Source organism: Meles meles, chromosome 3 (genome assembly GCF_922984935.1).
Source record: "Meles meles chromosome 3, mMelMel3.1 paternal haplotype, whole genome shotgun sequence".
Taxonomy (NCBI): Eukaryota; Metazoa; Chordata; class Mammalia; order Carnivora; family Mustelidae; genus Meles; species Meles meles.
The window spans coordinates 168,754,478-168,767,868 of NC_060068.1; the positions used below are offsets into that span (position 1 = coordinate 168,754,478).

The following is a 13,391-nucleotide window of genomic DNA, read 5'->3' on the forward strand; positions in this document are numbered from 1 at the left end:
CATTTTTTTATATTTTCTGATAAATCTATCAAATCAGAATATTTAAAAAAAAAACTTAATGATTCAGTATCTGTGCAAATATTCACCAACACAGAAAAATGGTTGTTTATCCATGATGACAAAGTTTTCCAATAATAGATGGACAGAGCAAGAAGAGGTCATGATCATTTTGGCTACTTAGGTGCATGTACACAAGTGTTCTGCAGAGTAAGAGGGACCAAGGAGCAGGAACATTCAGATTTTTTCAAAAAACCTTGTGATCTTGGACAAGGGATGTTAAAACCTGTTTGACCCAATACTATATACATTTGCTTCAAGTAATCGGGTAATACATTAGTATTTTAAACTATAAAATTAGAATGAGTTTTATTTTTTTTTATCTTAATAATTCATCTGAACCATATTTGCAAAATTTGCTTAAGAAATAATTCATTCACTGATGCTGTTTATCATTTACTGCTGAAAAATGTATAATCTGAACGAGGAAAGGCATTCTTCTTTAAAAGTGCTAAGAATCTCTTCTTCGGAAAAGTACATTCCCATTTTTTTTTCCATTTTATTTATTTTTTCAGCGTAACAGTATTCATTGTTTTTGCACAACACCCAGTGCTCCATGCAAAACGTGCCCTCCCCATTACCCACCACCTGTTCCCCCAACCTCCCACCCCTGACCCTTCAAAACCCTCAGGTCGTTTTTCAGAGTCCATAGTCTCTTATGGTTCGCCTCCCCTTCCAATTTTTTTTTTTTATAAACATATAATGTATTTTTATCCCCAGGGGTACAGATCTGTGAATCGCCAGGTTTACACACTTCACAGCACTCACGATAGCACAAATTCCCATTTTTAAAAGTTACTGTGTGGCAATCTAAGAATCCAGAGAAATTTCCTCAATTTGGTCAAAATAATCTACAAAAACCCTACAGCTAAAGTCATGTTTAATGTGAGAAATTCAAAGCTTCCCCACTGAGATCAGGAACAAGGTAAGGATGTCCCTTCTTACCACTATTTTACTTTATTTTATTTTATTTATTTTCATCACTCTTTTATTTTTTATTTATTTTTCTTTTTTTAAGAAACAGAAAGAGTGAGAGAGAGAGAGAGAGAGCGCCTGTGACCAACCTGGAGATGAGAGGAAGAGGGAGAGGGAGAGAGAGAATCCCAAGCAGGCTCCCCGCCCAGTGCAGAGCAAAATGTGGGGCTCAATCTCACAACCCTGATGCACTAAAATCAAGAGTTAGATGCTTAACCAAATGAGTCACGCAAACACCCCTTCACCACTCTTTTAGAATCTCATACCAGAAATTCTAGTTAATGCAATAAGATATTTCTTAAGAAATAAAAGCTATGCAGATAGGAAAGAAGAAATAAAATGATCTCGCTCACAGATGACATAATTGTATATGTAGAAAATCCAAAAGAATAGGCAAGGAAATGTCCTGTAACCATTAAGCATTATAACAAGATTTTAGGATGTAAGGTTAATATATAAAAATCAATCACTTACCTATGTACTAACAATGAACAAGTGGAATTTTATTTAGAAACACAATACCATTTAGTCTAGCTTCCCCCAAAAAGAAATACTTAAGTATAAATCTAACAAAGAGGGTACAATCTTTTTATGAGGAAAACTACAAAATTCAGAGGAAAGAAACAACCAAATAAATGGAGAGATATTTCTTATTCCTTGGAATAGGAAGACTTAACATCTTCCTATCAAGATGTTGGTTCTTGGGATGCCTGGGTGGATCAGTCTTTGAACATTGGCCTTTGAAAGGAAACAAAAATGAGAATGAACTTTTGGGACTTCATCAAGATCAAAAGCTTCTGCACAACAGAGGGAACAGTCAACAAAAGAAAGAGGCAACCCATGGAAGGGGAGAAGATATTCTCAAATGACACTACAAAGGGCTAATATCCAAGATCTATAAAGAGTTCCTCAAGTTCAACACACACAAAACAGATAATCACATCAAAAAATGGGCAGAAGGGACGTCTGTTCATCCTCGGTGTAGGTTTTACTTAGTCCCGGGCCTGCCGCTGTTGGCTTTTTCCTTTCCTGCTCAGGAGGCCTCTGCCGCAACCATGTTATGCCAGGTCATTGGTCAGGCCAAGAAGCATCCGAGCTTGATCCCCCTCTTCGTATTTATTGGGGCAGGAGGTACAGGAGCAGCACTATATGTCTTGCACCTGGCATTGTTCAATCCAGATGTCAGTTGGGATAAGAAGAATAACCCAGAACCCTGGAACAAACTGGGTCCCAAAGATCAATACAAGTTCTACTCAGTGAATGTAGATTACAGCAAACTGAAGAAAGAAGGTCCAGACTTCTAAATGAAATGTTTCACTATAAAGCTGTTTAAAATGAAGGTCTTCCAGAAGCCATCTGCACAATTTACCGCTTATCTAGGAAATATTTCCCCTCTAAATGCACGAAATCATGTTGGTGTATTGTGTTGGGGTTTACACTGAATAATAAATACCTGAAACTTAAAAAAAAAAAATGGATGAACAGAAGACATGAACAGACACTTCTCCAAAGAAGACATAGAAATGGCTAACAGACACATGAAAAAATGTTCATCATCATTAGCCATCAGGGAGATTCAAATCAAAACCACATTGAGATACCACCTTACACCAGTTAGAATGGCCAAAAATCAACGAGACAGCAAACAACAAGTGCTGGAGAGAATATGGAGAAAGGAGAACCCTCTTACACTGTTGGTGGGAATGCAGGTTGGTGCAGCCACTTTGGAAAACAGTGTGGAGATTCCTTAAGAAATTAAAAATAGAGCTTCCAATGACACTGAAATTGCACTACTGGGTATTTACCCCAAAGATACAGATGTAGTGAAAAGAAGGGCCATCAGTACCCCAATGTTCATAGCAGCAATGACCACAGTTGCCGAACTGTGGAAAGAGCCGAGATGCTCTTCAACAGACAAATAGATAACAAAGATATGGTCCATAAAGACAAAGGAGTATTATGCCTCCATCAGAAAGGATGAATACCCAACTTTTGTATCAACATGGACAGGACTGGAGGAGATTATGCTGAGTGAAATATGTCAAGCAGAGAGAGTCAATTAGTACATGGTTTCACTTATTTGTGGAGCATAAGGAATAATGCAGAGAACATTGGGAAAAGGAGAGAAGTGAGTTGGGGGAAATCAGAGAAGGAGACAAACCATGAGAGACTGTGAACACTGAGAAACAAACAGGGTTTTGGAGAGGAAAGAGGCGGGGGGGTTGTGTGAGCCTGGTGGTGGGTATTAAGGAGGGCACGTATTGCATGGAGCCCTGGGTGTGCTGCATAAACAATGAATCTTGGAACACTGAAAAAGAAAAAAAAAACAACAAAACAAAACTGAACTATAAATTTATAATAGGTATCTTTCATTATGTGTAAATTATACATTTATAAAGTTGATTTTAAAAAAAAGAATGCCACATAAACACAGAGGTTAGTTTCCAAAGATTTATGTGCAAAATATTCTCTAAATCAAATCCTATTTTTAAAGTTTTCAAATAGAACACATTTTGTAAGCTAATAAAAAAATAAATAAATAAATAAGTTTGCCTTTGGCTCAGGTCATGATCCCAGAGTTCTGGGATCTAGCCCTCATTGGGTTCCCCACTCAACAGGAAGCTTGCTTCTCCCTCTCCCCCTACCCCTGCTTATATTCTCTCTCTCACTGTCTCTCCCTCTCTATCACATAAATAAATGAAATCTTAAAAAAAATAGATGCCAGTTCTAATTTTATCTATAGATTTGATGAAATACCAATCAAAATCCAATAAATTTATTTCATGAGTAATGACAAACTGATTGTAAAATTTATATGCAGAGACAAAGACCCAGAACTTCCAACACAATATTTAAGAAGAACAAAGTTGGAAGACTGACACTATCTGACCTCAAGATTTATTACATAGCTATAGTAATCAAGACATTGTGGTGTTGATGAGAGAACAGATAAACACAAAAATGGAATAGAATAAAGAGTCCAGAAATTGACCCTCGTATATACGGACAACTGATCTTTGACAACAGAGCAAGCATAACACAATGGGAAAAAAATCTTTTCAACAAATGATTGATGACTAATATGAATTAATATCATATGCAGAAAAAAGATGACACAAACAATATACCTTTAAAAAGAAAGTAACTCAAAATGGATCAGAGACCTAAATATAAAACAAAAATCTCTTAAATTCCTACAAGGTAACATAGGAGAAAATCTAGATGATCTTGGCTATGGCAATGATGTTTTAAATATAACACCAAAGACATGAACTGTGAAAGAAATTGTTAATCTGACTCCTGAACAGGCCCATAACCAGTAAGGAGATTGAAACAGTCATCAAAAATCTCCAAACAAACAAAAGCCCAGGGCCAGACGGCTTCCCAGGGGAATTCTACCAAACATTTAAAGAAGAACTAATTCCTATTCTCCTGAAACTGTTCCAAAAAATAGAAATGGAAGGAAAACTTCCAAACTCATGTTAATCTGGACTTCAAAAAAAAATTATTTTTTTTAATTCTACACTGTGAATGATACTGTCAAGAGAAAAAAGAGGTACGTCATATCCTGGCAGAAAACATTTGAAGATGACAAATCTGATAAAGGACTATTATCTAAAATATACAACCACCCTGAAAACTCAAAAATAAGAAACAAATCACCCAATTTAAAAACTGGACAAGAGACCTAACAGACACCTCACCAAAGAAGACATACAAATGAGGTTCAATGTGGGTTCACCAGTTACAACAAATGTGCCATTCTGATGCAGGGTGTTGATAGTGGGGGAGCTGTGTATGTGTACTGTGGAGAAGGAGTAGGGAGAGGGCTCATAGTAACTGTACTTTCTTCACAATTTTGCTGTGGACCTAAACTGTTCTAAAAAGGTCTATTTAGAAGGAAAAAAAAAGTTACTGTGCATAAGTGTTCTAGGCTTCCCCACTTACAAGCATCTGGGCAGTGTGTTAGAAGGATATTATTGTATACTGGGATCATATTCCTATGGCAATTTGACAGACCATTCTCCACTTACCTGTGTGCCTTCTAAGCACATCCCCGAAACCACCCTGAAGAGAACTGTGAGTTGAAACCGTTTCTTAGATAATTGTTTCTAAGAAGTACGTGTCAACTCTGGACATACTATTTTCTTTCCATAAGCAAATTTGGCTGACAAGTTTCTTCTCACTTTGTGTCAGATGTAACTGTATTATAAAAGAAGGGACATAATGGCAAGGGAATGAAATTACTGAAATTCATACTATAAAATAGGGCTTGTGCCGATTTCTCTGATACTCTTTAATGAATAACATTCAAATTATATAAATGTATCTATCATTCACTTTGTAATGATTGATTTTACTTTTGTATTTTTATATTCAGCAAATAACACATAAATGGTTTCATTGTAAAACATTTCCTGGACAATAATCTCAAACTTCTACACACCAGAGGCAAGTCCCAATTATAATATATTCTTTTTAGAACATCTTTATTTTATTTCAAATATAAGAAAGTATATGTTTCTTTCATTAAATATTTTCATAAATTCTTAGCTTGTTCGTTTCTGCATCAATTCAATTCCTTCTTTATAAGTATTGTATGTGACAAAACATTGTTCTTTTTAATAAGAATGCTTGAGGCTTTCCCATATGCATGGATTAGATGAATCATTTATTACCATATTATTATAATTTCTTTTGATAAGAATAATTTTCTTTTTTATTTAGCTTCAGGAAATTTTTCCCGACTCCTTCAATTAAAAATTCACAAATATTGAAAGTTGTGAGATTGCTTTTCCTAGTTCCTGAGGCTCTCATCTCAAAGTCATTACACATACAATCTATGTGGTAAAACAAAAATACTGCTTCAGAGTTCTATGTTCAAACTGGCTTACTAATACTTTCCACTTCTAAAAGACTGTTTTGTACTTGAAAATGCAACCCTATTTTCTCTCATTATGTCAATATATTGTCTGTAAGAGTGTTTGTTAAAATCTGTAGTTAGCAGTTATGATAATTGGCATTGTCCTATGAATTGCACTGCTAACTACTCAGTTGTTTGGTTGAAGCCAGTGGTGCCATTGGGGACCTGTGTGGCTCAGTAGGTTCAGCCTCTGACTTTGGCTTGGATTATGATCTCAAGGTACTGGAATCTCATGATCTCAGGGTCCTGGGTTAGAGTCCTATGTTAGGCTGTGAACTAACAGTGGAGAGTCTCCTTGTCTCTCTCCTTCTGCCCTTCCCCGTACTTGGGCTTGCCCTCTCTCTCTCTCTCTCTCTCTCTCTCAAATAAGTAAATAAATAGTTTTTTTTAAAAGGTGACATGATCCAAATATACATATTTTTTTTAAAGTAAAAAGGTGGACACCTGGGTGACTCAGTTGTTAAGTGTCTGCCTTCAGCTCAGGTCATGATCCCAGGGTACTGGGATTGAATCCCACATCAGGCTCCCTGCTCAGCGGGAAGCCTGCTTCTCCTTCTCCCACTCCCCCTGCTTGTGTTCCCTCTCTAGCTGTGTTTCTCTCTGTCAAATAAATAAATAAAAATCTTTATAAAAAATAAAAAGTGAAAAGGTAGTAATAAAATGTTGACCTATATATGGAGTAGCAAATATCTTTATATTATATATTTATATACATGTATAATATAATTATAAATTCATATATACACATATGCATTTATTATAATATAGGTCATCTACATGAGAATTTTTTTTTATGACACAGTTAATAGTCCTTGATCCTCTGGAAAATGTGTTTCAGTTTTTAAATTTAAGGCTCTCTTGACAAAGCTATATGATTTATATGTACCTACATTTGAAACAAATAGGGATATAACACATAACATTTTTTTTATATTTTCATTGAATCTAAGTACTAGTTCATAAAAAGTTACCTTTAATGTCTCTTTTGGCACTATGAAATCAAGAATGTGACTTTTACATGGGATTTTTGGAATCGATTTCATCACTTTGTTTTGCTTATGTACTTAGATCTAGTTCTTATTGTAACTGTATTTCCTGATAAAAATAGGGACTTTCTTAGTCCTGATAAATGTTAAAATGACTCCTGCCTACAACATTTGTTCAAGTACACACAATTCTTGAATGTTTTCCATTATGAAACTTTGACAACTCTATGTAGGAAGCTCTGTGTAAATTGTTCTGTAAGGAGGAAAATTAACTTCTTCTCAGATCATCTCATCTGACACTTGTGAGGAGCACAGTTTGTGAAATATTTAGTAATCCAGCAGAGGAACGAGCTTGGGCTGTGCAGCTGCCCTCCGAGACACCCCAAGAAACACAAAGAAATGGACATCTTAACTGCCTTGAGTAGAACAGTTTGAGACCTGTGGTTTTAAATAAAGAATTCGATGAGATAGATTTAGTAACATTTTAAAGGTACATTTGTCTTAGAAAACTGGCTTTCTCAAGAAAGTATTTCATTTAAAAATGCACTTCTTAAAACAGAAAGAAAAAAGATATATCTGTGCTGTTTCTCATTTAATATGTAATCCATATTGTTTTCTTTAAAATTTGTATTACAGGGGTTATTAGAACTGCCTTACATAATATGGACAGAGAAGCCAGAGAACACTATTCAGTGGTCATTCAAGCCAAAGACATGGCTGGGCAAGTTGGAGGGCTTTCTGGATCGACAACAGTCAACATCACCCTGACTGATGTCAACGACAACCCCCCACGGTTTCCTCAGAGTATGTACCGGATTCTTATGATATACAGTTATCACTCTTCATTTGCATAAAACAAAATGAAATACTTAAGTATATGATGTTATATATATATATAATATATAGATGTTATATATATGTTTTATATATATATGTTATATATATCATGTTACTGTTAAATGAGGATATTTTGTGTTTGTGCTACATGGTTTCCCTTCTATACATGAGAGTAGAGAAATCACTCAGTTTATTGTCTCCTGAACCTGGTGGATAATTGCCACCATGTTAAAAAATATGTGTTTCAGTTGGCATTACAGTTAAATATTAAAAATGATAGAGTGGTACTAAGTACCACTAAGTATATCTTATATTTGCTAGAGCAGTTATGTATTACTAAGATATACAGGGAGATATGCAAAATACATTCTGAAAGTAACATTCTTCTCTTGCATAAAAAAAAAATGCGTATGTGTTTTTGGTGACTGAAATTGAAAAAAAAAATTTTCATGTTAAGAATGAATGCTCTCCACACCCCCATACCCGCCCCCCACACATACACGGGCATATACAAAGCATCCCACAGCAAGGTGCAGCTAATACAATAAAGTGGGAAACCCTTTGAATGGGGGGGGCACAAATTTTTAGGCAATACAAGAGGAGAAGATGTCAGTTTTGTGAGTGTGGAAAAAAAGTGGTGTTTATGACATCCTCACAATGGGAAAAAATATATTTCAGTATTTCTAATGTGGCAGAAATTGTGGATGACATTTTATAGAATAGCCTTTAATTAAGATAAAAATCTTGTAGGGGTGCTATCCCTTATGTCCTTTTGACACATGATGTTTAAAAACTGCAATAAAGTAGACACCTGGTATGTCAATACTGGCTCTTCCCGAGTTTGTGTGATATGCCTTCCCCGCGGTATCTCTTTTAATATTTCTCTTGGTACATTCCAGGGCTATTCAGAATGGAATATTACCTGTTCCCCAAACATAATAACCTTTCACATTCTTAATTCAACCAGAATTCTCCATACTCACATTTCTCTGTTTAAAAGTCTTACTATAATTTTCCCTGAAATTTTGCAGAACTAAAAGTTAATGAATTCTTGTTTTCTGTTACCTGGCACTTTCATGTTATGTTTATTTCCTTAGGTACATACGACTCCCACTTCTGTAAGTCTCTCTAAGTAAGAATGATACTCAAATTGTCTACGTAACCTTAATTGTTCAGATCAGTGGCCAGCCCTTGATAAATGATGGCTAGATGAATGAATGAATGAGTTAATGAGCTGAATTTAAATACTCTTTCAAAGTACCATTGTTAAAAGACATACAAGTCGAGTTCATAGTTAGGTAGCATCAATTTAAAATATTGTTTCTAGAGATGGGGTGCCTAGGTGACACAGTTGGTTCAACATTCAACTCATGGTTTCGGCTCAGGTCCTGATCTCAGGGTCAGGAAACTGAGCCCGACATTGGGCTCTGCTCTCACGTGGACTCTGCTTGAGATTCTCTCTCCTCTTGCCCCTCCCCCCTCTCTCTAAAACAAATACATCTTTTGAACATATGTATTTGTTCTAGAGATAGATTATGTGACCTGATCCATTCATGTGGCCTTTACTCTATGAAGAAAGTAGGTTTATAATAAATCATAAATAAGTTCACATTATAGTAAACCACAAAATTCAATTTTGTAATTTTATAAATTACAGTGCATTTTTGTATTTATTTTATCACTTAGTTCACAAAACGGGCACATATACATATTCCACTCTACAAGTGCTTTTCTTTAATAGGATAAAGACACTAAAGTTCAAAGATTTTTTTTAATTTAATGAATAATGCTAAGCTCAATTGAACATAAACTTTATTAGAGTTTACAAAGGGAACTTGTCTACCTTATTTTCATGTAGATACTGTCACTGCTATTTTAAAGATATAGATTAATATCACAGCTCTGAATAGAATGAAGCTTAAGGGATACACTACAAACATTCAATAAATGCTTGGTCTTGATGCAGATTGCATCCTCTCACTCTCTCTGTCCCTCCTTCTCTATATAAACTAATTTTTAAACTTATGAGTCCATTGAAGTTGATTTTAAAAATCAACAAAAAAAAAACCGTGCTTGTGCTAATATGGAGAAATGATTCCTAATTTTTTTTTGATTAATAAGTGTTATTGTTGAAACATCAGTTTATGATGAAAACTATTGTTTTACCTGATGAAGAAACAGAATAAATGTACATTCTCTGAGTGAACTCCACATATCTAAGGAGGCTACCTTTCTTCACTCAGGAGCCGTCTATGCAGAATGATGGTCAGATGCCAACCCTGCCACTCTGTGAGATGTGCTTCGAGTTTTGAAACGGAATCATTACACACACGGAACCTCACAGTTTGACTTGCTTAAAACATACTTTATACTCAAATTGCGTTAAGCACAATGAAGCTTTCAGAATAATTAGTGTTACCTTGACAAGAGTGACTTGCAGTAAATTATTTTTTAATTTACCTCTAAGCATCATAACTTATCAAATGGCTACATATATAATGAGAAACTGTAACTGCTTGTAGAAAAAAAAGATATATTATGAGGACTTATGTTCAGGAAGCACCATGAAATGCACGAATCTACACAATTCAACTTATTTAAAGATTATTTCCTGTCATCGAATATATCCAGTAGTTTGTTTCTTTTAAGATGGGATATTTTCACACGCCTCCTTCTGACTTCTTTCTCATTTCACCTGAATCAAAGACTCATTGTTTTACACCACTACTGTGATCAACTCTAGTATAAACATCTGCACACACTTTGCAAAAATATTCCTTCAAAGCATTTTTCCCTTTTTTATTTTTTTCTGTTAACCTTCCATGCTCTGAGGAAATGAATCGGTTTGTTATATCTTGTACTTTAGGATTATCACTGTATTTTTTTAATTTGAAACAAATTGACTCTAAGTGTTTGAAAACTAGGGAATGAACTAAACTGATACTTTCCTTTATGAAGACTTTACACTAGGTAGTTGCCAACACAGTGGCTTAGGATGCAAGGTTAATAAAGATCCAGGCTGACACAGGCTGCCTGTCACTGTCAGGAAGGCAGAGGGCAGAAGAGAGACCAGTTGGTACATGCCCAACTGAGAGGACGGCCACTGCTCAATTACACATAATGCATTATGTGTCCAGATAAATGTTAAGAAAGGGAGACCCTTACAAGATGCAGAGTGAAAAAACAAATCAACCCTTCTATGGCTTGAGTATTTACTCAAAGGACACAAGCAATGCCCAGTTCTCTTTAACAGAAAATTCGTGGGCTGTAAAATTCCTCAATATTAGTCCTTCTGTTGAAAGGAATATATCTCACTTCTTAAGATTCTTGAAATGTCCTTTTCTGGTTTTACTATGTTATAGTTACATTGCACTTATTGCCTAATTTATTCTTAGGTAGGTAAAAAAGTCACTGACCTCCATTATTTTCTATAAATAATACACACATAAAATCAATAACTTACATGAAAATTCATAAAGCAGACTTTCTGTACTCTTAAGTGAAAGGATCTGTATTTTTACAATTGCCTTTGACTAAGTAAGAATAAATAACCCAAATTGGGAAAGAAAGAAAAAAAAACCCACATGTCAAATAATCACCATAAAATGGTAAGAACTTGGTTATTTAAAAAACTTCCCCCAAGAACTTGAAGTGATTGCAAAATTGTATGTCATTGAACAGCTTTAGTTCTCTTGTGACTAGAGTTGATACAATGCTGTGGAATATTTGAAGGATCAATAGATGGCAGTATTTTCTATAATACTAAGAGTTAGAGATGTTTACCTGATTTGAGTAAATTTTAATGTTGGTGAAAAGTAAAATATCACTGATGAATATATTGATAATGTTATGATTTTGTTGATAGCAAAATATTTTAGAGGAAAGACCATATTTTCAAATTACTATTTACCTTTTCATGAAAAGAAATCTAAATGGCATATAATATATTCAGCATTAATGTTTTATTTAAAACAGGAACTGAAAGAAACAAAACAAGAAAGCTTCTCCTTTGGTCAATCAAAATGTGAAGTATATGTTTTAATTACCAGCAAGTTGACATTTCTCTAATGTACTTCAAAAATGATATCTAGTTCATTTTTTCATTTTTCTTCAAGTGTTTATTTAAATTCCAGTTAGTTAACCTACACTGTAATATTATTTTCATGTGTAGAATTCAGTGATTTATCACTTACACACTCCATCCAGTGCTCATCACAAATGCCATCCTTAATGACCATACCCATTTAGCTCAACCCCTGCCCACCTCACCTCCAGCAACCCTCAATTCTCTATAGTTAGAATCTGTTTTATTGTTTGCCTTTCTCTCTCTCTCTCTCTCTCCTTTCTCTTTTTTTTTTTTCCTATGCTCATCTGGTTTTTTTTTCCCCTTAAATTTCACATAGGAGTGAAATCTTTATGGTATTTGTCTTTCTCTGACTTATTTCACTTAACATAGTACTCTCTACTTCCATCCACATCATTGCAAATGGCAAGATTTCTTTCTCTCTATTTTGGCTGAGTAATATTCCATTGTGTGTGTGTGTGTGTGTGTGTGTGTGTGTGTGTACCACTTTATCCATACATCAGTCCATCAGTTGATGGACATTTGGGCTCTTTCCATAATTGGCAATTGTTGATAATGCTACTATAAACATTGGGGTGCCTGTGTCTCTTTGATTCTTTATTTTTTATCCTTTGGATAAATACCTGGTAGGACAATTGCTAGATTATAGGGTAGCTCTATTTTTAAATTTTTAGGTACCTCCATACTGTTTTCTAGAGTGGTTGCACCAGTTTGCATTCCCATCAACAGTTTAAGAGGCTTCCACTTTCTCTGCATCCTCACCAACATCTATTTTTCCCTGTGTTGTTAATTTTAGCTATTGTGACAGGTAGGAGGTAATATCATTTTAGTCTGGTTACAGGTATATATTTTGAAACTTGCTGGGGGGTTTTCTAAACGTCAGTATGTATTTCATTGAGATAGTGTCCTTATGTACTTTAGGAGAAGATAAATTCTGCAGCTTCATAGTTAGTTTTCTACAAATGTAAATTAGTTCAAGTTTATTCATTGTGCCATTCAACTTTCCATATCCATACAGAATTTTTGTCAACTATTGAGAGATATATGTTAATGTATCCCACCATTTCACTGGATTTTTCTATTTATCCTTTTATTTTACTTAGTTTTGAATTTTCTTAGATATAATTTGAAATCATGTTAATGGATACACACAGATTTAAGGCAAGATGTATTCCTCTTGGATTGAAAATGTTTCATTGTGGAACATCTTATAATAATCATCTATAATTTAAAGTCCATTTTATCTCTAATATAACTACCAATTTTTAAAAATTTTTTGATTAATGGTTAGATGGTATGTTTTCCATCACTTTACCTTCAAAGTGTATTCTTCTTATTTTTTAAAAGTTTCATATCAGCCACTAAACTAAGTTTCTGTTATTATTATTATTTTTAATTTTAATATGGTTTCACAATATCCATTGTTATTCTGATTTAATGTATTTACAATATTTTAAATCGTAAATTTTCCTTTTTTTCTTCTTATATTCTTTGAATTAGCAATATATTTCACTGTCTTCATTTTATC

The 13,391-nt window shown here is 34.4% G+C and overlaps 2 protein-coding genes across 7 annotated transcripts in view; both read left to right on the top strand.

Annotated features, from left to right (window-relative positions):
* The window catches only part of CDH18 (cadherin 18), a 718,124-nt gene that overhangs the window by 593,627 nt on the left and 111,106 nt on the right, over positions 1-13,391 (top strand). For all 6 annotated transcript variants that reach the window (XM_046001013.1, XM_046001018.1, XM_046001019.1 and 3 more), the window contains exon 5: positions 7,579-7,746. In XM_046001013.1, the coding sequence (XP_045856969.1) occupies positions 7,579-7,746 (168 nt within the window). The remainder of the gene's footprint in view (positions 1-7,578; positions 7,747-13,391) is intronic.
* On the top strand, positions 2,042-2,506 carry LOC123939106 (cytochrome c oxidase subunit NDUFA4-like). The gene has a single exon (XM_046001020.1). It carries the CDS (start codon positions 2,088-2,090, stop codon positions 2,334-2,336), a length of 249 nt encoding a protein of 82 aa, XP_045856976.1. The 5' UTR covers positions 2,042-2,087; the 3' UTR covers positions 2,337-2,506.

What these genes read in the sequence shown, in the direction of transcription:
- LOC123939106 (XM_046001020.1), top strand. Translation starts at nt 2,088, where the DNA reads ATGTTATGCCAGGTCATTGGTCAGGCCAAGAAGCATCCGAGCTTGATC.